General features: G+C 40.8%; 4 protein-coding genes across 6 annotated transcripts; all 4 read left to right on the top strand.

Moving 5' to 3' along the window:
• The first annotated feature begins 1,268 nt into the window (after positions 1 to 1,268).
• Positions 1,269 to 6,420, top strand: LOC130138344 (putative protease Do-like 14). Of its 3 annotated transcripts, none has more exons than XM_056312123.1 (10): positions 1,269 to 1,360; positions 1,502 to 1,553; positions 2,321 to 2,500; positions 2,613 to 2,725; positions 3,336 to 3,553; positions 3,703 to 3,781; positions 4,310 to 4,458; positions 4,895 to 4,961; positions 5,616 to 5,708; positions 6,071 to 6,420. In XM_056312123.1, exons 2-10 carry the CDS (start codon positions 1,502 to 1,504, stop codon positions 6,212 to 6,214), a joined length of 1,095 nt encoding a protein of 364 aa, XP_056168098.1. In that variant the 5' UTR covers positions 1,269 to 1,360; the 3' UTR covers positions 6,215 to 6,420. The 3 variants fall into 3 exon arrangements, with proteins under 3 accessions (XP_056168098.1, XP_056168096.1, XP_056168095.1); XM_056312121.1 differs by having other exon boundaries at positions 1,280 to 1,360; positions 1,482 to 1,553; XM_056312120.1 differs by lacking the exons at positions 1,269 to 1,360; positions 1,502 to 1,553 and adding an exon at positions 2,108 to 2,222.
• A 1,628-nt stretch (positions 6,421 to 8,048) lies between these two features.
• LOC115694011 (putative protease Do-like 14) lies at positions 8,049 to 15,647 on the top strand. The gene is made up of 9 exons (XM_030621112.2): positions 8,049 to 9,480; positions 9,580 to 9,741; positions 9,824 to 9,924; positions 10,449 to 10,666; positions 10,893 to 10,974; positions 12,292 to 12,431; positions 14,131 to 14,239; positions 14,605 to 14,700; positions 15,042 to 15,647. The coding sequence occupies exons 1-9, from the start codon at positions 9,381 to 9,383 to the stop codon at positions 15,189 to 15,191; spliced, it is 1,158 nt and encodes a 385-aa protein (XP_030476972.1). The 5' UTR covers positions 8,049 to 9,380; the 3' UTR covers positions 15,192 to 15,647.
• Positions 15,648 to 16,502: 855 nt separating this feature from the next.
• LOC115694005 (histone H2A.1) lies at positions 16,503 to 17,591 on the top strand. The gene is made up of 2 exons (XM_030621096.2): positions 16,503 to 16,848; positions 17,134 to 17,591. Exons 1-2 carry the CDS (start codon positions 16,660 to 16,662, stop codon positions 17,362 to 17,364), a joined length of 420 nt encoding a protein of 139 aa, XP_030476956.1. The 5' UTR covers positions 16,503 to 16,659; the 3' UTR covers positions 17,365 to 17,591.
• Positions 17,592 to 17,923: 332 nt separating this feature from the next.
• On the top strand, positions 17,924 to 23,805 carry LOC115694012 (putative protease Do-like 14). The gene is made up of 11 exons (XM_030621114.2): positions 17,924 to 18,074; positions 18,255 to 18,363; positions 18,671 to 18,790; positions 18,905 to 19,084; positions 19,176 to 19,303; positions 19,948 to 20,159; positions 20,333 to 20,414; positions 21,202 to 21,344; positions 22,070 to 22,190; positions 23,076 to 23,168; positions 23,454 to 23,805. The coding sequence occupies exons 1-11, from the start codon at positions 18,060 to 18,062 to the stop codon at positions 23,568 to 23,570; spliced, it is 1,320 nt and encodes a 439-aa protein (XP_030476974.1). The 5' UTR covers positions 17,924 to 18,059; the 3' UTR covers positions 23,571 to 23,805.
• The last annotated feature ends 370 nt before the right edge of the window (positions 23,806 to 24,175 follow it).

Raw genomic sequence — 24,175 nt, forward strand, 5'->3', positions numbered from 1 at the left:
CTAAGCTGGCATATTAACTATTCCTTCAAACTCTACTTGAAACTGAATTTTTTGCTTAACATTTCACTCAATATATAACCACTATCCAGTCCATAAAAAAAGAAAGAACTTCAATATTTTCTTTCATCCATTTTCAGTTTTATTGTATGCCTTGTCCAACACTCCAAAGTCCAAACACCAACTCCATTGCAGCACACGCCTGCTTACCTACTACCAATGGCGACGGTGGGACATAAGGAAGCGAGGACACTAGAGTAAGCGGCAATGAGGACGATTCCATGGCGGTTCGCGAGGCAGAGATCAAGGAAGAAAATGAGTGAATCTACAGTTCTTTTTGTTTCTTTCCTCGTTCTCTCATTTGCATTGTCCGGGTGATTGAACCTGCCGATTGAAAAACTAAACTCATGTTCATTAATCGACTTTGAAAGTCAATAAAAGGCAAGCTGGCATTGCCATTGAAGCTTCAATGGCACGGTTTTAGCATTTTGGACTGTGGTTTGAGTCTTCAACCCTTTGCTTTTAGATCCTGTCCTCGCTGCGCACGATCTCGAGTCTTTCTTAGAGCACGTGACCGAGAAAGAACTACAGGACGGCATGAGTCTTTGTCTTTTGAGGAATAGATGACTTGGTAACAACTATTCTATTTCAAAGCAACTAATCTAATATGATCCCCTTTATTTGTTTACTGGCGACTAATCCAATATGATCATCATAGAGAAAAACAACGTGGTATCATAGTACTCTCTCTCTCTCTCTCTCTCTCGTTTGTCTTCATGAAGTGTGATTACACTTAAATATATATTTAAAAGATTAGCACTTCGTAGGAAACACTAAAAAGCGAAACATACTCTCAAAGGGACCCCATTGACTTAGTCTTCGTTGATTCTGAGAAAAGAATTGATCAGCTGTCTTGCTCCTGCTCAGAAATAGTTATCTGCTTCCCAACGGTCCCGTGTGCTTCTTGTAATTGCTAGGGAAGGAATATAGCGTGCCCGTGCTCGCTCTGTCACTATTTAACTTCTTTCCTAAGAAATGGTGTACCACACTTCACCGAAACAATCTCTTTAACCAGCGAGTGTTGATTTTTTTAGGACAATTGGGTCGTGGCCATGCAATTTTATTCGTTCGGGAAGGTGAAATTCATTTGCAAACGAAACCTGGGAGTCATTTTCTTAATTTCTATACGAAAACCCCTACAAATAAATAGCATTTAATCAATGACTTTGACGTCGTAGCCAACAACTTAAGGTTGTTTTTTTTTTTTGCAGGATCAGAAGTATTATTTAGGTGTGAAATCATTCGATGGAGACATCAACTGCATCTGGGTACCACTTGATCTCTGCTCAGGAGCTTCCTACTGGTAATTTTGCTTCTGCTTCTCCTATCAGCACATTGCTCTGTTCCCATACGCGCCTGCAAAAAAATTTACTGCTGGGGGGAAGCCCAGAGCAACTTTGGATTTTCGTTTTTTTTTTCGCCAGCATAAATTTTGATGCTGCAGATGGCGGGAATGGCTGTTGCTCGTTCTGGTCTGTTTCATGCAAATGCTAGCAGTAAGTACCTTGGTCGATTTCATGCAAATGCTTCTGTTATATGTTGGTGCATCTATGCTTAATATGACGCAATTCGGTCTGTTTGCAGAAACAGTAAGTATATGTAGTGCACCTTTTCAGGTTAAAGTTCTAATTTTTGCGGGTTAGGGCGTCTTTTGTATAGTTGCATTTAGTAGAAGCTCAAGAGTTCGGTTGAATATGGTGTGCACTTTAGAGTGCTTGTAGGCCGTACACGATGAACCGTGAGGTGACCACTCCTTTCAAGTAGAGATGTCAATGTTATTGCGTGCATCAGGTGAATATAGTGTTTTGGTGAAGACGCAAAAAATGATAGTGAACCTCGAACTGACCCTAGTGTTGAAAATTTTGGAGAAACTAGTGGTGATTTTTGGATACGGGGTAGATTTGTGACTAGAGCGAAAGTCTGTGATTTTTTTTTAGACAGAAAAAAAAGTTCAGAAGAGATTTGGGATTCGACTCAAAGTTGGGTTTAGGGGTTATGTCCTAGTCAATTTATAGTTCCAATTGTAGTTGAGAAACTTTTTAATGAATAACCTTCTTTGATTTGAATGACGGAATCAAGGCTATTAATCTCAAATCCTGCTCTATTGCATAAAGAATTCACACCACCTTTCCCGGCATTTATTTTGTTGATTCAACGACGAAACGGTTCATCTCCTTTCTAATATTATCAAAAGCAATGTTTAACGCCACTCTTTTCCTCTGTCATCATATGTTCGTTTTTTTTTCGCTTTTCCATCCTGCAGAAGTACTTCCATCCCAGTCTCGTCAAACTAGTTGGATTAGGTGTTATGATACAAATAAGGCAGCTTCCGAAGAAAATGCAAAACCAAATAAGGGATATTTTGGCAGAGATACAATTGCCGATGCTGCTGCTAAGATTGCTCCTGCAGTCGCTAGTCTATATGCTCCAAAACGAGGGCAAAGTATGCCATGTGATCCTTCTCTTACTGAGTCATCCTGGCCGAAAATCTCCTGTTACTTTTTTTTATTTTTATTTTGCGCTTGTCTGAGAAGTCTCCTTATCTTGCTGATCAGACGTAGACGCGGAGATTGGTTCTGGAACTGCCATTCATGAGGATGGCTACATTTTAACATGTGCTCATGTTGTCTTTGACACAACGAACGTGGTATACTCAGCCGATGGGAAGGTTGGTGTTTGAGGATGTACTTTGCTGTCCAAACTCAGTGGTCTAAGTTCAAGTTGTTCACTTTGTTTTCTTCTCTACCACATGATCTTGGAACTAATGATATTATCTTGAACTTGATGTAGACATGTAACCTGCCCATATAGTCAAGGATCGGCAAGAACACCACTTTGTCAGATTGATTAGCATTCGACTTTGCTCAATATATAGTCATTCTATTCCTCTGCACATAAGCATGTAACTGAAGGCATAAAAAATCATCTGCTCTGCCAGCATCTGCATGATTGGTGGAGATTTGCATGCCCATATTGCTTCCCCGAATGTAACTCTGAAGTGCCATAATTTTCATTTTCTTTTACCAGTTTTATTGTTCAGGCCCTTTCTGTGACTTGGGTTATATTCTGTCTTGTTCTCGAATATAACTGTGCTGAAAAAAAAAAGAAACCTAGTTGTGTTAGAAAGTCCAAAACCAGAAGCTTAAACTATTACATAGACAGTGACGACTTGTATATGTCTCCAACGAAGAATGTGAATGCTTCTGTTTTCTAGACGAAACTCATGGATTTAATTATTGATAGTCCTGGGCTCTTGGCTAACAGAAAGAATGCCGCAGGTTGTTGTACACTTGCAAGAAGCCGAGAAAGAGGTTGTAGGCCATGTTGCTGATGCCTATGCAGATCTTGACATTGCCATTATAAAGATTGAAAAACCAACTTCTCCCCTTTCAACAGCAAAAGTTGGCTCATCTAGTAAGCTTCGTCCTGGAGACTGGGCAATAGCCATGGGCTGTCCACTTTCCCTTCAACACACTGTTACGCTCGGGATTATCAGGTCATTCATCTTGTACTTACAATGTGACCAAGCAATTAATTTTTGTCGAAGTCTTTGATTTCCTTAGTTAATTGTATTAGCACAAAAGTGTGGATGTATAATTACCACTTAAAGTGACAGTTCCTTCCCTCTTCTTTTGCTTAATATAGCTGTGTTCACCGCATGAGCAATGAGTTGAGACGTGGAGGAATGATGGAGTATCTACAAACAGATTGTGCAATCAATCCAGTAAGATGGACAATGCCTGTGTTTGCCTTTGATTGCTTGGCGTTTCCTTTTGCCGTTGCATTCACATAATCAATGTTAATAATACTAGACCAGACTCTGCTTTAACTGCTATACCAGGATATCAGTTCTGGTCAACCTCCTAGAGTTGTGTTACATCAATGTGGGAAGAACAGGAATTATAATGGCAATTAGTTATATGGGTAAAGTAAGTCTAGCTAACAGAGAGGTGCAATGCTACTTGAGACTCTCTAGAAGTGTGAGAAATGAAAAAGGGGGATTGCATATCTCGTCATAAGTGGACCACCTATCTGGGAAATGTTGGCCACCACCTTTCATCACACAGATGTGTATGATGCGGAATTGTACACCGTACATAATACAGTCTAATCAAATAGAAGTCTGTGACTGCATTGATGGTAAATTAACGTGCATGCACTTCTCTGTTCAACTTAAGCTAGCTCTTTTGGCATAACTATGGTATGCTCCTTAACTTGACAATAAGTTGCCATCGTTTCTTTCTTTGTGAAGGGAAACTCTGGGGGTCCTCTTTGCAATGTTGATGGAGAAGTAGTTGGCGTCAATGTTGAGACTATTAAGCCGGACAAAGCATCTGGAGTGAGCTTTGCAGTACCTGTTGATTTTATTTCGGCGATTTTAAAGCCCTTCGAGAATTGTCAGTACGTCTATTTGATGCCTTAGTCTTGCTTGATATGTAAACTATTGTTGTGAACTCTCCTATCCATATAATAATCAATTGTCTCCGATCCTCTTTTATATAATGAAAAAGGTCATTGATTTCAAAGCAAGTGTTTTGTTGATATTTCGATGTGCACGTTGTTCTTGAGCAATTGGTTCCTTTCTATTTAATTTCTCTGCAATAACTCCGATGTTGGGTGGAAGAGAAATAGTTCGATCCTCTGTAGTTTAACCTAAACAATTTCTTTTATCATTCATCAGTAACTAAAATGGTTAGGTCAAATCTTCTCCAGTAAACATTCTCCAAACTTATTTCCTAAAATGATGGGAGTAAGTTCTTGGTGAGTGTGCGCAAAGTATTTATGATATCTCAAGTATATTAACTTTACCTATGTAACAGATAGTAACTTGTGGCAGGAGCCCTGTACGACCTGATTTCGGATGGGTTATGCGGAACGTTAGTGATGGTGTCTTGGTACGGATGGTATGTCTTTTCTTGTTTCTTCTTCAGCAAATCTGGAAATGTTCTCCTTCTCTTCCCTTTTCCATGATGTCATTAGTTTGGAAGAAGAGTGACCCAGAATCAACTCTGTGTATAAATTTTGTTGGGGAGGTGGCATGGTCAAAATTTGTTACTGCTGGAAATTATATCGCTAAGTTCCCTCTTTTGTTTGTTTAACTCGTCATCTTGCTTCTCTTTTGTCCTCTTATTTTCCCATGAAACATGCTATTTGAAATTATTCATGAAAACCCTGTTTGGAGAAAATGATCCATCAAATAAACCAACATCACTTGTCGGCTGTGGGATGAGAAGAATCATACTGAATGAGCGACAATAACGGCACGCGGGTGCTGCCATTTTTATTTTTATTTTTTGTGAAAGTACCCATAAGAAACCTCTGTTCTGGAGACAGCTTATGTTTCATGCTTTTAAGTATCATTTGACTAGTGGAAGTGTCGATCTACATAAATTGATAACACTTCTTATGACAATGAACTCGCATTTTGTGTACTCGTGGAAATTTGTAATCTAGTGTCATTTTGTTCTCATAATGCTGTTCAAGCTAGCCTTTTTAGACAATGCATGCTTCTTATTTGTCAACATTGCCGGTTCCTTATATTTTCTTATCTTCATCAGGTAATAAAAGGATCCCCTGCTGATCGTGCTGGCATTCGAACCGGTGATGTCGTTGTGGAATTTAATGGAAAACAAGTTCGAGACTTGAAAGAGGTAAAGTTTTCTTGATCTAACAAGCATCAATTTTGATTCAGAAGTTGTTTACTTGACGCATTGAGCACATAATAAAATAAACACTGGAATCTTTATAAAGATCTCAAGAACTGTATAATGCATTCGTCAGAATGAACTGCACTCGTTTTTCCTGACGTTGGCCTAGAAAGGCTTCAAAAACTCGTCACTCTCTACACGAACTGTGATCGACAGTAGCTTCAAGATGAGAAATCTTTGATGGTATGTAAATTGAAAGAAAAGAAGACAGATTACAGACTACGGATGCAGAACAACCCAACAAAGTTGTTCGCCAGTTAGTTGGAAACGAGAACTGTAGCGCTTGATTCACCAATTTGTTGCAGATGATGGATGCTATGGGGGAGAGATCTGGGGCACCTGTCAAGGTATGTGTGAAGAGAGGCGGGGATGCTTTGGGTCCTCTGACCATAACTTTTGTGGAGAAAGATGTTGCGAGATTTGCAGCAAATCCGAGGTCTCGATTTTGATCTCGACTATGATCAAACCATAGTTATTTGCTGTACAATAAAAGTCCAAGCGATCTGTTACCTTGGATCCTTGATTTCGTGAGAGGACAACAATGCGGCATGTATAATCATGTCATGACAGAACCTCGATCTGGCGAGTAAAATAAAATGTGATTATGTTGGTTGCAAGTGATTGAGTACCATGTCAATGTGTTGGAAATTGAAAATTCAAGTCTCAGCTACTTTGCACCGACAATAGAATCGACATTTGCTAGATGAGAATCTCGTACAGCTGCTTCAAACATGTTTGGCCGGTGAAATGCGCAAAGCGCATTCGGATAACGTCAACTTGAAACCCGAGGTGATTTGAGCACCCTGTTTTCTACATCGGCCTTGCCAAATGAGCCTGAAATCACTCGAGACATCACCGAGGAAAAGAAAATCCCAACTCAACCGCAAGATTCACAAACTGAGTCATTTTCTAAATCTTAAATCCTAAGTTTGTAGGGAAGGCAAGTTTGCATTTTCTGCCATTTCTACCTCGTGTTTTAAGGATGTCACTTCATTTTCCTTCATGTGACTTGGTTATGATTTCGTTCCTTACATATAATCTTGTCATTATCACGATTTATGTATAACCAAAATGAGTATTCATGAAATGCTGACGTAAAATTTAGTCCAGACACCAACTCCATTGCAGCAAACGCCTACTTAACTACCAATGGCAACAATGGGACAAGGAAGCGAAGAGATGAGATTACTCGGCCACCATGACCGTTCCATGGCGTTTCCCGCAGCCGAGATAGAGGAAGAAGATGAGGGATCTACAGTTTTTTTTTTTTGGGTTTCTTTCCTCGCTTTCTCACCTGCCGATCGAAATACTAAAATCATGCTAATTAATCAACTTTGAAAGTCGATAGATGTCGAGCTCGCATTGTCATCGAAGCTTCAAAGGGAGAATTTTAGCATGCTGGAGTGTGGTTCGAGTCCTAGACCCTTTTGCTAAAATCTGTGGGACCGCATTGACTTTGTCTCCCTAAAATCCCAGAAAAAAATCAATCAGCTTTCTTCCTAACCGCCGCATGCTTGTCTCGTAGTTGCAAGGGAAGTAATATAACATGCAAGTGCTCGCTCTGTCGCTATCTAACCAGTACGAATCGTCTCGTTGCTACATAAATCCAGGAGTCCGTCCAAAACGTTGCAAGATACCGAAAATGAAAGATGGAAGATGCTGAACCAGCTTTTGTACGAGAACCCCACCGAAGTAAAAGTGGCATTTGATCGAGGACATCGACTTCGGAGCGTTTGTTATAGTCAACACCACATTTATTATGCGCCAACTTACCTCTGGTTAATAGACCTGCGGTCCCGTTCATAAAGGGATTAGGTGGTGGAGTCGGAGAATATCAGATTCGGAATTCGATTCCCATCAGCACTGCACATATATGTACGTAGAAGAGATTAGTGAAGACAAAATGAAAAAAAATTTGCCCCCTACCAAATTTCCAACTCTTTGGCTGTCAAGTTTGACTTTTCTTCTAGGCAAGTTGCGACATCTAGAGGAGAGGAGAGAGATCTAGAGAGAACGGGGTTGAGAAAGCGAGGCGGTGTCTCTTCAACATCGATCGCCGTATGTTATCGACAAGTGTTTTCATCATTGATAATTTACCAATAATCAAAACGAACTTAACACCAAACTCTCAACTCGCTCAAATCGGGGTCACGTTGATTACAAAGTTTTGACCATTTTTTTGGTGTGAACATATATTAAATATGACATGTCACTCCCATTAACCAGTCCACTAAAAAAATTGATTTTTATCTTTTGTTTTATTACATGCCTTGTCCAGCACTCCAAAGTCCAGACACCAGCTCCATTGCAGAAGACGCCTTGCTTACCTACCAATGGCAACGACGGGACGTGAGGAAGCGAGGACACTAGATTAAGCGGCGACAAAGAACGTTCCATGGCGGTTCGCGCAGCAGGGAGCAAGGAAGAAGAAGATGTGTGGATCTGCAGTTCCTTTTTGTTTCTTCCCACGTTTCCACATTTCCACTGTCCGGGTGATTGAACCTGCCGATCGAAATACTAACCCGGTGTTTATCAATCGACTATGAAAAGTCAATAGATGGCAAGCTGGCATTGTCACTGAAGCTTCAATGGGACGACTTTTGCGTTTTGGGGTGTGGTCTGAGTCTTTGATCCTTTGCATTTGGATCGTGTCCTCGGTTCCCACCGATCTTGAAGACGACTTGGGTCTTTGTTTATTGAGAATAACTATCGTAAATATTGAATAAGAAGGCCCATATCTTCGAAAGAAACTGAAGCTGAATAATGGGTCACAATCACCACATTACATTAGAAGAAAAATTAAGCATTAGTAAATCATCTCATGATATTCCCAAAGCATGATTATCTGCAACTTACATACTAATGCTTACTTGCTTAGAATTTTTTGCTAAGTGGGTGTAGTTTGTCTTGAGGAACTTTTGTTTTCTGATGGCAGTGGGGTGAGATGTCGAACTGACCTTTATCTGGTAAATTGAGCCTGATACACTTGTCCATCCGGTGATGGTTCGTCCGTGCAAAACTGCTCGGGGAATGGTTCTCTTTTGTATCTAACTTATGCAGAGCTAAATTCGAGCATGTTGTAGTGGTTAAGTTATTACCATCAGGATCGTTTGCATTGATCATGACTGAATTGTGATTCGTTTCCATTTTATGGTTCTTGTTTGTTACATGCCAACTCTGGCCCTGCTTTGTTATTTGCTGACAATCTTCTACCATCACCTTTCATTATGTTGGGTCACTGAGAAACAGGAGGCATGTGGCATTGGTTTGATCATTGGTGTAGTTGCAGTTTCCATTTGAGAGAAGTCCTATTGTTCCGGACTGCTTGATTGTCCCACTTAATTTGACTTTCCTCTTTATTTGTTAGATCAGAAAAATCCCTCATCATGTTCCTTGCAGATTGGATCATCCATATAATGCAGTGATGAGGAATATATAAAAATTAACAGTAAGGCGAAAAGGTTGACTTTAGCTCGTTGTTTTCTGAAGAAATTCTACACTCGCCCTTCTCTATATAAATAGCAGGTGTCTTGCAGAGTTATGTGTCTCATAACTTGTGCAGTTGGATAGTCTATCAACCAAAATTTTCCTTTCCCCGTACATTTTGCGACTCAAATGGCAGAACTTATGGGACCAGAGTCAAATCTTCTGCGAGTGCATATGCAACATACACTGTCCTTTCCAGCCGTGCTTTCCTCAGACAATCAGAATTGTGGTCTGTTCCTTGTTCTGATTAGACATTTTTTGTTGTAGGTTTTTAAGGGTTTTGACTTTTCACGAATTATGTGTTCACTTTGAGGTTAACCAACTGCAGGGAAGCTTCATCTGCCTACTCTTTCGGCTAATCCATGTTACAGTGTCAATGACCCTCAAGAAAGCTCAAAGATAATTCACAAGGGTCTTGGCAGAGACACCATAGCTGATGTTGTTCAAGAGGCTGGTTCTGCAGTTGTTACTATATATGTTAGCTACCTGGGTATAGCATGCTTTTGTAGCTGCTTTCTTTACTGTGAAAAAAATGACTTGGTTGTTTGCTCACTTTTTTTCCTTACTTCCAGGATCAGGTGGAATAAGAACAGATGGAATTGGTTCTGGTATCATTATTCATGAGGATGGCCTCATTTTAACGTGTGCTCATGTCATCTCACAGGGCGGCCAGGTATATTCACCTGATGGGAAGTTTTAGGATTTGCTTTCTTGCCCAATTAGGCAGATAGCCTTTAACTTTCTACGAACTTAAAAATGCTGCTGGATGTCTGCACATATGCAGTTATATAGTGTGGATGGTAAACAAATGTTGGCATATATGAGATCATCTTTTTATAATAGTTGCTGCATCTTGATAAACACATTTTTGTACTGCTCAAGGTTTATACTGAAGATATGTTCAGAATATATTTTCATCGGTCTGTCTTTCTTTGCTATTTATATATGGAGTTTCTATGCAGAATATAAACATTTCTTCATTGAACAAATACTATGTAAAAATGTCGGGTTTAAATTGTATTTTGTAGATTCTTTGCCAATGTTATGGCAAAAAGCATGTAATTGGAATATGTGACACAGAAAATCAATGTTGACAAGATGACTTGAGTTGAGCAAAAAACGTGCCTCGGTTGAGTCTAAACACCGGATGCTTTCTGGACTCGAGGCTCTTAGCTTACCTAAAGCGAAATGTCACAGATTAATGTAATTTTACGGGACGGCCAACAATTCAAGAGCAGATTGGTCGTTGCTTATTTGGATCTCGACATTGCCCTTTTGAAGATTAGTCCTCCGCCTAAGATTGGCCTTTCAATGGCAAAATTTGGCTCTTCAAGCGAGCTTCGCCCTGGGCACTGGGTGATTGCTGTCGGCTGCCCGCTTTCCCTAACACATACTGTTACTTTGGGTATCATAAGGTACTTCAGAACTGATATAGATTTAGAATCTGTTAAGGCCATACACATGTCTATCAGTGATTACCAAAAAAGAAAGATTTATCTTAATTACTTAATTGTAGTAATATAGGAATGAAATATCTTCTCTCTCTTTTTCCCCATCTACCACTGTCTTGCTGATTAAAATACTAGTTCCAGGTTATCTAAATGCGAGCAATACTCATGCCTTTTTTGGTGCTTGATCCAGCTCTGAGTGCCGCAAAAGCAGCAAGTTGCGCGATGAAGGAGTGGAAAGAGATTTTTTGCAGATGGATTGTTCAATTACTCAAGTAAGATGTGCCTCCACCTGTGGAAAAAGTGCCCAAATATGTGTTTACTTTCATACTCACAGTTCTATCACTTCTATGTGGGCGGTTGTATATGCATATAGGATAAGCAATATCACCTCTGGCTAAGTTTGCAAAACCAGCCAAATGTAGTTCAAGCCTTGCTAACTTTGGAAACTCTCCATGGAACATTTTCATTTTTTTCTGCACAGCAGCAGTTATGATCCACGAGCGTTAGAGCGATCCCTGCCACTACCCAATTTGGGTCTATTAGTTGCTTCTTCTCTTACATTGGAGACAAACTCCATTAATGACCGAGTAGAAGACGTGTCCTGCTCTCTTGATAGAGCTAAATTTGACCTATTTACTCATTGTGGAAATGAGGTAGGACCCACTCCAAAAATTACTACTAGGCCTCGAAGAAGGTAGGGGTGATCGGTTCCCGATCCGGTCAGGTTCAACCCAAGAACCGGGAACTGGACCGGTTCCCAGTTTCTAGGACCGACTAGTCCCAGGACCATGGACCGGACCGATGGTCCGGTCCAGTTTCAATGGAACCAATCACTTATTGGTAAAGGCGAGAGGGAATGGGAGAAATTAGATTAGGCTTTCTATTTTTTGCAAAAATTTTAAAAAGTAAATAAATATATATATATGAAAAAATTATAAATATATATATTTATCGGTCCGGTCCGGTCCCGGTTCGGGCGGTCCATCTTGCTCACCCCTAGAAGAAGGAGATGTCATTGTCCGCACTTGTAGAGCAAGCCCAATGCATGTGATTCCTACGATCATGTGGGTCCCATGTAACGGTCGATGTGATCCAATGGATCACGTGCCTTGGGTCTATATGTATCAGCTGCAACTAAAGATTTTCCCAGAAAAAGAGCTAGCCAAATTCGTTCTAAAATCAGAAGAACCGAGAATGTCTTATGCGGAAGATAGAAAAGAACTTTCCTGGCAGACTGGAAAGTGAACCTCAAATCTTGTCCTAGTCAAGAGTACACTTAGGGATGCGCCGCTACGCCTGAAAGGGGGATCAAGGTTCCTACCTTTCCCGGGCCTCTCAATTGGGAAAGGCAACCCGCCAGCGAGGCAAAGGCTAATATTGATTTGGCAATGCTTAGTAAACAGAATTTTCTTCCTTGATCGAGGCTACAATGTGGCTTTAAAGAAAGAGAGTTCGCCTTCTAATTAAGTTGGTTTTATTTATATGCACATCTTTCTGCAATATCAGTTTGCTCTTTGACCTATTGATATCACTTCTTTAGTGCTATAGTATTTAAAGCAATAACTTATTGTTTCTATTTTCTGGTGAAGGGAAATTCAGGGGGTCCTCTTTTCAACATTGACGGAAAACTTGTTGGAATTAATACTTTCTGTTCAAATACTGCACCTGGGATGAGCTTCGCTATACCAATAGATAACATCCGTGCACTCCTAGACCCAATCAGCAAATGGTAAATATCGTGCCTTGAAATTTTCTTCATAAGATATGACGTAGCTTTTCCTTTATAAATGTTGCATGGCAAACAGTTTTTCCTGGTCCATACCAAGTGTATTACCTTGAAACATGGAGACTTGGCCCACCCCTGTTTCACTGCTTCAACTCATTTTTCTGAGCTCATTTGCCTGTGCAAGAACTTTGTTTTCTGAAAGGGAAGAGAAAAGCTCAACTGAATATAGAATTTTCCATAGGGTATCTGTAACACACGAAATTGTTCATTCATCTGCGGCGCAGGAGCAGTTGATAATTGAGCTATAATGCAATCTTCCATGGGTGGCTGCTTCTAAGCAAACTGTTTCTGCACTCGTACTTCCTTTATCATTGAGCAGTCATTTAGGGGTCTTAGCTGGCTGTTGCCTCTTGAAGGTAAAGCTTATTCTCCATTGTCTCGCTAGCCGACCTTTGAAGGGACGTATCGAGAACCAAAACAGAACGATCACGCAGAAAAACAGAGAAAATAGACGATGCACAAATTTACCCAGGTTTACCCTCGATTAGGGCTACGTCCTGCAAAGAGATTTCACTATGTTTTCGGTTTACAGCCACTCAACTCGTTACAATGATCAAAAAAACGAACAAAATATATATATGCCTCAAACGGGCCCAAAACCTAAACCTATATGAAATCTCTTAATCTCGCACCATACGGGCTAGCCCAAACCCGTTGAGGTTTCGGGCGCGCCCCGAGCCCCCGCCGCTCACCGGCGAGCGGGGCGGCCGTCCGTCCCCGACCGGCCCGGAACCCCGTCGGGGCGCCGCCCCGAACCCCCGCCCGTTGACCGGGCAGCGGGGCACCACGTGTCGGGGGCGCTGCCCCCGAACCCCCGCATTCCGCACGCATGGGTCACATGTCGTCGGACAACACTTCAGTTTCCCTAAGCTCACGTGGGCGTACCCGGTATGAGAAACAAGAGTCCCTGAAGTATTCGCCAACTCCAACAACCTTGACCTTATTTGGAGGATATGTAATAATCAGAATTGGCCTCAATTTGGTACCGGTCTCACGGCTCACACCGAAAATTTTTTTACCGTAGAACATGAAACCTGTAAGCTCCCAAGCAGTGGGAGGAGACTACTTAGGCTCTGACCGCATGCCTGTTAAAGGATGAGCCGGTGACTCATAGGCAATGACTTGGTTAAGGGAATCTACCGGAGCCTGTAGCAAAAGCGAGTCTTCATAGTGAATTTAACTTTCAAGAGAAATTCTATAAAGATAACCAAGTTTATAAAACTTCTCATCTAGATGGGAATAATAAGAAAGAGAATTCGAAGTGAGGAATATACAAAGAAGATAAACTTTTATTATGGTTTGAAACACACAAATCTAGGTTAGACAGGAACAGAGTGCTCGTTGTCTCTGACTCTGAGATGAGCCAAGCATTCTTCTTATGGCTAGATCCAATCTCCCGGTCCCTGAGAAAAGGAAAAAAGAATTTCTATTCAAATGTCGCCTGATGTTTCAGCAAAGCAATGACATAGGTGGGCCAATTAAACTAGATTTGGACGATCTTCTAATTGGGAAATAATTCTGAGATGGTAAATCCCAGTGGATTATGTATCGTATAAACACAAATAACTGTAATCGCTTAATCATTTCAGTAAAGATTTAGGATATTTTTAGCGTATACATCCGTGATGGTATTCTGTGGCAGGAATGCAGTTCAACCTGAACATGGATGGATTATATATGACTTCTATGGGATGATGATTAACCAGAAAGACCCCTCATCTCCTGATAAACAAGGCGTTCGTGTATTCAAGGTATGCATTAAAGTCTGGATATGTTCGACGAGCAAAACAAGGAATTCTCTCCGAGAATGTTCCATTCGCTTTAGGGCTTAAAAGGCATATTAGTTAACTTGTGTAAGAGGAAGCTCCATCAACCCTCGAGAAAGAGATCTGCAGTATAGACTCATCAACTAGGAATACAGAATGGTAACAGAAGACTGTCATTTTCATACTTCAGCGCAGAAGCTTTGTCCCTTTGCCCATTTCATATTCCATGACCGGTCGCAAAAACTTTAAGTAAAAATCCAGGGGGTAATTTTCAAAACGTAGGGGTCGGCTTGCAAAATTTCCAAAATACTGGATTTTGGAGTAATTTACCTTTAGAATTATATTAACAGGTGAGAGGAGGCTCCTCAGCTGAACATGCTCATATCAAACAAGGTGATTTGATTGTAAACTTTGATGGCAAACCGATCGATGGTGACATTCGAAAGGTAAAATCAACTCACATCATCACTATAAGTTATTTGTGAGGAACTATAACATAGCACATCGTTGTATGGACACTGGAATCTCAAAACTTGTGCTACATCTAGACTGATGTATAAATTTTATATGTTGGTTCGTATTTCATTCACTTGAAAATGACATAGCTCTATTCTGCATTGTTTTCCAATAGCTTAAGGTTTTAGAGAATCCGGTTGCATACTCTAAACTTCTTAAATAAATAAATAAATCTCGTTGCTTTGGTCTGAAGATGACATACAAGCTTTTGACATAATTGTTCTCCATTGAATGTAAAAAAACTGTGTGCTGACCAGTGAACCTGTAATAGATCATGGATGTTTTGAAGAAGAAGTATCGGCAACGGATCAAAGTTGTCATACAGAGAGAAAATGGTGCTCCCAGAATTTATACCATGCTTCCCGAGGAAAAGAATCAACATGCTCCAAGGATTACAGGTCTTGTGAGATCCAAGATTTGAATTACCGTATATGCATTTGTAGCATAAACTGAATTATCTCGTCTTATTTCTGGGTTTTCACTGTTAGGAGATGATGATTGGTGAGCCATGGAATCATAATCATCATCTCCAGTGTCAAAATAAGAATTCGACGTCGCTTCCATAATAACAATACCGTTCTTTTGCATAATGCTACACCCTGTGTTGAGTCTTCTGCTTCAGATTTTTGTGAATGAGTATGAACTGGTTGGCCTGAGAATGTTGAGGTCTTCCTTGTATACATTGTTACTCTAAGCTCAATGAAGATGGTCGAATAGGTTACCCAAAACAATCCGATAGATCTCTTTCAAAGCAGGATGGATATGGATGGAATTTCTTGTCCAGAGCCGGACGACGGATTAATCAGAATCATAATTGTTGATGATATTGAGAGCGGCATCAGTCGAACAGGATCGAATCGAGTGTGACTTCCAGTTTGTAGACTTGATCCATCTATTCACAGGAGGAGATCCATTTCACTGAGGATCATTGAGGGAAGCCATTTACCTCATTGTTATAAAGGATACCGGGAACATTTAACTAAGGATCAGTGCACAACAAATCATATAATATTCATAACGATACTTAGGAATTACATGAAACCTTTTGATCTCGAATATAACAATCTTCAAGTTAAATAACTAAGGTTTCGATTCATTGCATCACATTCTCAAAACGTTTAGAGGCCTAGTTCAATTTTTCTAAGAAGATACGAAAGAGCTTTTCTGAAATTTTTAGGTCAACGAGACATCTTTTACTAACTTAACGCAATATATCTATCTAGTCATGGATCCCTTAAAACAAATCACATATTGATTAGAGATTGACTATCACCTGGATCATAGAATCGATGTATGAGATAGGCTAGTGGCTACCCGTCGTCCAAAGGGTGTTTTTTTCTACACCCTCATTAATAATTTTTGGTTTTTTAGATAATTTTTATTTTATAGCAGAGTGTTTACTATAATAAATAGTAATGGGGCAGACCTAATTGAGGGTTGGATTAGTGAAAAAAGAATTTTACAGACCTAATTGCACATTTAACAATTGAACCATGTTCCGGACTACTCATATGGCCTTAATGTTTTTTCCTAACCGGCTTTCCCCCCTCAAATAAGCGCGCTCAAAATTAACGGCGGAACAAATTAAATTCACGTTTCCAAAATTCCGATCTCGGACGATCGAGTCTCGCGGATTGCCAGCGTGGCGCATTTTCGACCCTTCGATCAAACACCCCCAGTTCCAAAATCAAAGCACCCGCACGGATCGCCAGCGTCACCACCATCCGATCTTCCGCCGCCGCTCCCTATAAATACTCGCCGACGTCGCCGTCGACGTCGCACGTCGTTGTCCCGCTCGAAACCCAGAAAGAGAAGCTTTGTCTTCGTCCTCCTCTCGAGCAACGCCGCGCTCGTCTTGGGATCGCGACGCCATCTTCGGGGACCCAGAAATGGAAGCCAGGGGCGCCGGAGGGAGGCGAGGGAAGAGGAAGCAGGCGGTTTCCAAGTCCGTCAAGGCCGGCCTCCAGTTCCCCGTCGGCCGCATCGCCCGCTTCCTCAAGAAGGGCCGCTACGCCCAGCGCACCGGCAGCGGCGCTCCGATCTACCTCGCCGCCGTCCTCGAGTACTTGGCCGCCGAGGTTGTTCTCCTGTTCTTGGTGTTCTTTCGGGCACTTCGCGGCGACGGTGGCGATGACGGAGTTCTGTGTTTATGGCGTTTCGCTCGTTCGGCATTTTTTGTTTCAAATTTGTGGGAAACGAGCGTGGAATGTGGACATGAGAGTTGACTGATTGCTATCGCAATGCCCATACTCGAACCCATGCATGCATGCGCTCCGTGTAGTTTATCACTGTGACTCTGACGCTAAATCCATTCGACTGCTGGGATGGAAGTGATCGAATTGGGTTGATTGCGCTGTACGCAGGTGCTGGAGCTGGCGGGGAATGCGGCGCGGGACAACAAGAAGACCCGGATCAACCCGCGCCACGTGCTGCTGGCGGTGAGGAACGACGAAGAGCTGGGGAAGCTGCTGCAGGGGGTGACCATCGCGAGCGGCGGCGTGCTGCCCAACATCAACCCGGTCTTGCTGCCCAAGAAGCCCTCCGCCGCCGACGCCCCCAAGGCGTCTCAGCGCAAGTCTCCGGCCAAGGCCTGACCTCGGGTTCGGGTTCGGGTTAGGGGGTGTTTCTGTAAATGGCGGTTTTTTGGGTGGGCATTTTGGGTATATAGATCGTTATTTGCACAGAGGTTAGGCCCTTTTTTTGGTGTACTGTTAGGTTGGTTTTTTGGATGGTAATCCCCGCTTCGGCGCATAAGAGTAAAAAGATGTGATGTTCATCATCTGATGAATTTAATGCATATGTTTTGCTCGTTCTACAACAACCAGAATCTGTTCTCTCTCTCTCTCTCTTTTCTCCTTGGTCGCGAGAAAATTAGTGTTATCTGTGTATATATTTACGCCAAATTAAGTATTCTATCAATAATGAAATGATGCTGGGCTCAAATGGGCTTTTTGTCTTGAACAAAAAAGTTCGGTGTTGTGTTGGAATTTAGATGCCCAGATCCCGCATTGCGTTGGTCGTGAATCTGGGATTAAGGTCGAGAAAATTAAGGTTCAAAGATATTGTCTTTCTTTCTAAAATATCAAGAAAAATCGAAAGACTGAGTAAAGCTACGATTTTTAAGCTTTTGATCGATCCATACGCCTTCTATGTACACGCCCCACTTTCTGCTTCGCCCTAGCGTACAGAGAGAGGGGGAAGGGGTTTAGGAGGGGCTTTTCAAAAAAATACGGAGCGGGGCTCTGCACCTCGCCTTCGCGAGCTGCAGCTGCAAGATCATCGTCAGCTCATGAGACTCTCGCTGGTAAATTCATTCCCCAAAATCCCGACTCGCCATCTTTCGCATAATCGTCGCGCGTTGCCTGCGTTCATTGCAAAACGGCCGTGGACGGCTTCGTCGTTATCGTGGATCTCCCTTTTCGCTTCGCTTCGTCTGACCCAGGAAATTTCTTTGCTTGCATTTCTTCCTCCTGCGTGTTTTCAGAGGAACTTGGCGCGCGATTCCAAGAGAAGTTCTCTGCTCCGGGTCGCCGCAGTCGCCGCCGCAGCCGCCGGTTCTGGTGTTGCGTTCGCGAACGCCAATGCTGATAACAGTGAGTCTGCCCTTCGTTGTCCGCTTGTTGTCTTGCTGGTTCGTTTGTTCCCGAAAGCCTCTTCTCGTGCTTTAGTGGTTGTGGAATTGGAGGTGAAGCATGTAGTAATTTCTGTTGACAGCTATAAACTGTCGTTTAGGAAGTCTTGTATAGTGTCGGGCTCGCTAGCTTCGTGTTATTATTGTATTGCCATGCCAATTTTCTTTTGCTCGTAATATGTCCCTGCGAAATCTCTGTATCTGGTCCTTCTCATGGTCTGATCTATTAATGAATGTCAAAGGCTTACGATTCGAATTTGTACATTTAGAGCCGGAGTTATCGATTGGGGTTTCCATGCCTTTGCGTAAACTACTGGAGCGACCGTGGCATATCGGCCAGATAACAGACTCCCGCCCAGCTTTTCTTTTTTGGGATCATTTGCAATCTGGTCGGTTCTCGGTCTATTGTTCAATCTACTTGACTGATTGATTTTCTTCTTGACAATGTTTTGGATTAAATGTATTCTTTCATGCTCTCGTCGCCTTCATTTTGAAAATTGTAGGTATTCTTCCGACATTCTCATTTAGAGCCATTCCAGCTCCGCCTGATGACGTAAAGAAAGAAGTGCCTGCTGATACCAGCGAAAGTCCGAAACCGTGTCCTCAATGTTTGGGGAGGGACACCATTGCAACTGCAGCTGCTAGGGTTGGTCCTGCAGTTGTAAATTTATCTATTCCGCAGGGTATGCTCCGTCCTGTTATTTTTTGTTACTTGTCTCGTCGTTCACCATCATGATGTGTACTCTATTATTTCGGCATTTCCCTATTTGTAAGGTTTCCATGGCATGACCACTGGAAAGAGTATAGGATCTGGAACTATTATCAACAATGACGGTACGATTTTAACATGTGCTCATGTTGTGGTTGACTTCCAAGGGCTTCACTCTTCATCTAAAGGCAAGGTTCGTTTCTTTTCGTTTAGCCCGTCTCTCCATAATATTTTAGTTTCCAGCAATAAAATAGTATTCATCTCATTTATGGCTCCGTTGATACTTGTTATGTCTTGTTTTTGTACTACATTGCATTGGAAGTTTTAGCAAATATGTCTTCCGTTACTCATAACTTCTCTGTTGAATCACTATTGCTTTGCTGGCCATGTAAATGTACTTTATTAGTGGTGCTTCTTAAGTTAGAATTTGAATATTGTATTTTCTGCGGCTAGTTGATCTCAAATGCTTAATTATTTTAGTAAAACCTCTAATTGAAGTTGCTAAACCATATTAAGTGAAGAGAAAAGTGCTCTACAAGAGGTGGTTTTCTTACATGTCACTTAGAAGTAGCGTTACTACGACTGTTAGCATGTCTTGACTCCTAATTTTAGTCTTTTTCCCCACTATTTTCCAAGACTATATGCTGGAGTATCAATGTGTGAGCTATCACAACCTTTAGCTATATAAGAGGTTGATTTTCATGATTAATTATCTAGCCTCTGAATAATTTGGAGGATGTCAGATACTTTATTTTCATATGAGAGCGTATAGAAATTGTTATAGAGTTAATTGTGATATAGTTGTTCCCTTAGGTTGATGTTTGCGATAATTCACAGGTTGCGGTAACTCTGCAAGATGGTCGAACATTTGAGGGTACTGTTGTCAATGCGGATATGCATTCTGACATTGCCATCGTAAAAATCAATTCAAAGGTTCCTCTTCCAACAGCAAAACTTGGCTCTTCGGGCAAACTTAGACCTGGAGACTGGGTGGTAGCAATGGGCTGTCCTCTTTCCTTTCAAAATACTGTTACGGCTGGCATTGTCAGGTACTTCTATCTTTTGTTTTTTCTTTTTTAAATCTAAGTATAGAATTGTTTACCTGATAATCCCTGAAACCATTAGATCTTATATTTTCTTTTCTTCTTTTTGTATATGTGAGTAAATGATTTGTAGCATACTTACCACTATTTGTTTTTGCATTTTTTTCACCCGCATCTAGTTGCGTAGACCGCAAAAGCAGTGACCTGGGTCTTGGAGGAATGCGAAGAGAGTATTTACAGACTGATTGCGCAATCAATGCAGTAAGATGGTCCATTTACTTCTCCCACATAACATGCATGAGTGTTAGAGAGAGCTTGTGGGAGGTTTTGTAAACAAGGGCCCATGGCTAGTTATGCACTTTGTTTGAGGACTTCATATATAACTAGTAATATCTAACATCACATATTTTTGTGTTCCTTCCATAAGGTAGATACCGGAAATAGTGAAATTAGTCTAATAAAGTTTTGTGGTCAGCTTGTTAGAGTCCAAATTGTGGGAAGGGATTTGTTGAGTATGTCTTAAATTCTTTATGGGCTTAGGCCAACTTTAGGGCTTGGGGGCAATATAAATATTGCTTTTCTCAAGTTATTAGGTTAAGAAGTTGAGACAGAAAGAGTCTTTAGCTTTTGAGCCACCTTTTGTAATCCTCAATATTCTGTAGTGGATTTTGCTTCTCCTCTCCCCGTGGTTTTTCCCTCAAGAGTTTTCCACGTAAATTTTGGTGTTCTTTATTCTTCTCAGTTTTATTTTCGTTATTGTTTTTGCATCAGTCATAACAGGATTTCCATCAATGTACCCTAAAATAGCACATCTGCATTTGGAATTTTCACCTAGTATTCCGTTGATGCAAATGGTTGAAAAACTGTGAAGAATCTGTTGATTTATATGACCTGTCTTGGTCTTTTTGGCTTTTCAGACATATGCTTGCTGTTACAGTTTTGATGCTGGTGTTGATTTCATCTGCATGTCTCACTAATATCATACTTTTCTGTGACATGAAATAGTGATGTGCTTTCTAATGAAAAATTGCTTCCAATTAATATGCAGGGAAATTCTGGAGGGCCTCTTGTTGATATTGATGGAGAAGTTGTTGGCGTTAATATAATGAAAGTGTTCGGTGCAGATGGATTAAGTTTTGCTGTACCAATCGATTCAGTGTCGAAAATAATAGAACACTTCAAGAAAAGTGGGTATGTTCTTGTACGTTGTAAATATGCCTTGATCTCTCCTATCTCTCATATGGTTATTTCACCAATATCTGAAGTTTTGAGATGCAATATACTCCCGGTTGTAGTATTCTCTCTTCTAAGCCATCTAGGTTGCATAAGAGTACTGGATTTGCTTCTATTATTTATCCTATTTTGTCACCTCTCCCATGAGGAATCTATACTTGAAGTATCCCACATGTTTAAAACCTGGTATATGGATTCCCAGCCAAGGCTCCATTTTTGCTTTTTTGCATCAGCTGTTATCATATGGAGTTGTAGAACTGATTTTTTGGTGTCACATTAACTGTCATGATAGTAAATCTGATCTTACTATTCTGGATCAATATGTCGATTTACAATAGATTGTGTAGTTATTGACTCTAGAGGTTCATTGTTTAAGTTCTCTGTAAGAGAGTAGTCAGAAACTTACTTGATTAGCCTTTAAATTTTGTTTTTGATTTTGTTCTTGGTCAGTGAAAACCCTGTCTATTTTATGATATTTAATTCATATTTTAAATGCTTTTTGTGTATAGAAGCATTCTAACATCTTGGTATTTTTACTAGGATATAGTGCTTTTCTTCTACTTAAGTTGAGCTGTTCCTACTTCAGTTTCCCTTGAATTGATGGATTGATATGGAATTGTCATTTTTGTCGCTAAAAGAAGCATCCATCGTGGAAGTCCATGTGATTGATTTCATCTTTCCAGGAGAGTTATTCGACCTTGGTTGGGATTGAAAATGGTTGATCTTAATGAGATGATCATCGCTCAGCTCAAGGAAAGAGATCCTGCATTCCCCGATGTTAAGAGAGGTGTTCTTGTACCGACGGTGTGTTCTTCTAAGTAAATCATGTCAGTTATTTGTTGTGTAATATAAGTGATGTTGGTTTCACCTTGTTTTTAACTCTTTCTTGTTTTGGCTTTGTTAATGTGCCGGTGCAACTGATTTGGTGAAAGGTAGCGAGACTTGCACCATACGAAGAGTGAAAAACTTCATAGAACTGTTTTGGTCAAGATAGTATTATGAATATTTCTATGCTTAAAACATTAGAGAGGAAACTGAAACTGTTTCGACGAACTGATAACAATGCATCTCAAATAGGACATCCTGTTTGTTGACTGTAATATGTTTGAGCTTGATGTTCATACAGGTACATTAATTTGTAAGAGTACTGTTACAGCAATGCATCTGTGGTACATTTCAGATGATAGTATATGGTCAGCATCATGATTTATATTCATAATTACTTTATTTACACCTCTTGCCAATTTCTCCAGTAATTGCCATATGTTCCTGTTATATATGTCCTCTTCTAGCATGATCACCACCCGTGATATAAGACTCATGAGGAATGGAAGTGCCTATTAGTTTCATTACTTTCTAGTGCATTTAAACAAAAGACAGGGTGGGGGAGTTTGATAAAGTTTTCTTTAAGGACAAGGCACTTTTCTTTCTTCTTCCTTATCACTTAGATCTATGTAATGTGCTTTGCATGTGTTGTAATTGATCAAGATCAAGAGATATCCCTAACTGTGACCACTAGATCTTGCATCAACAAGGATCTTTTTTTTAATTAATCTTTGTTAGCACTATGGGTATGAGTTTCTCTGTCTCAAGGTGGACACTACTGTAACGTTTGCATTCAGCAGAATATCAGAGTTGTAGAGTCGCAGGTTCCTCATCTTTGTTATTATTCTTGATTTTCCTTACCAGGTAACTCCAGGATCCCCAGCTGATCGTGCTGGATTCCAACCAGGTGACGTAGTCATTGAGTTTGATAGGAAGCCTGTTGGCAGCATCACTGAGGTTAACTCTCTCTCTCTCTCTCTCTCTCTCTCTCTCTCTCTCTCTCTCTCTCTCTCTCTGTCTCTCTCTCTCCTTTTTCCTAAACCTAAATTAGTATAGTATCACTCTTGTGGTTCAGTGAAGTGTCTGCTTTTCAGGAAAAAAAGAAGGAAATATGCTCTTAAATTTTGCTATATTTGAGCTAGACAATAGAGATTGCAAAGAGAATGTACTTCCTTAGTAATAAGTTATGGCTAAATGTTGAGTTGTGATGACCAGATTTGCCGACTGATATATTCGTGGCAGATAATCCAAATCATGGGGGACAAAATTGGGATCCCAATAAAGGTTGTTGTTAGAAGAGCAAAGGACAGTCTCGTCACTTTGACTGTAGTACCGGAGGAGACCAACTTAGATATCTGAAGGAAGACGGCGATACTACTTTCAGAAATTTCAATTAATATGTATTGAACAATGTGTGGTTTACTTGATCCTTCTCTATATTGAAGTTAAAGAAGGGACCAGATGGTCTCACACTTAAAGAGAGAAAAAAAAACAGTATGACCGCCAGGTAGAAATAAATTTTGGAAGAGTCCTGCATAAAATCAAGAATCTCTTATAATTAAAAAAAACCAATTCAATATTTTGTTTTGGTCAATCCGGTAATTACTTGAACAGAAATTAGCGAAGCTCCTTGTAGATGGAAGCTGGCAAAGGACACGTTGCTGTGGTTCAAAAAGAAAGTTCGATCTTATAGTTACTGAGCAACTTCAATTGAGATTCCAGGGTTGAGTGGGTTAAAGTTTCTATTGATCCGGAGAAATCGAGCTGCTCCTTGTAAACTTGCAGGTGTGTCTTGGATCCCTAATTTTAAGTGTGTTCCCCACGCTGAAGTATGTCATTTAAACATCTATGGAATTTCTTGGTCCTCTGTAAGGCAAGCTTTGAGATGATGGTTCGGGCAATGCCAAACTCTTGGTCTGGTTCTGAATAGGATTCAGGGAGCTAACATAAATGAAGGTATTATA

This window comes from Syzygium oleosum, unplaced genomic scaffold (assembly GCF_021117445.2).
Source record: "Syzygium oleosum isolate NSW1041296 unplaced genomic scaffold, Sole_v2.1 Sole_v2.06, whole genome shotgun sequence".
NCBI classification, from domain to species: Eukaryota; Viridiplantae; Streptophyta; class Magnoliopsida; order Myrtales; family Myrtaceae; genus Syzygium; species Syzygium oleosum.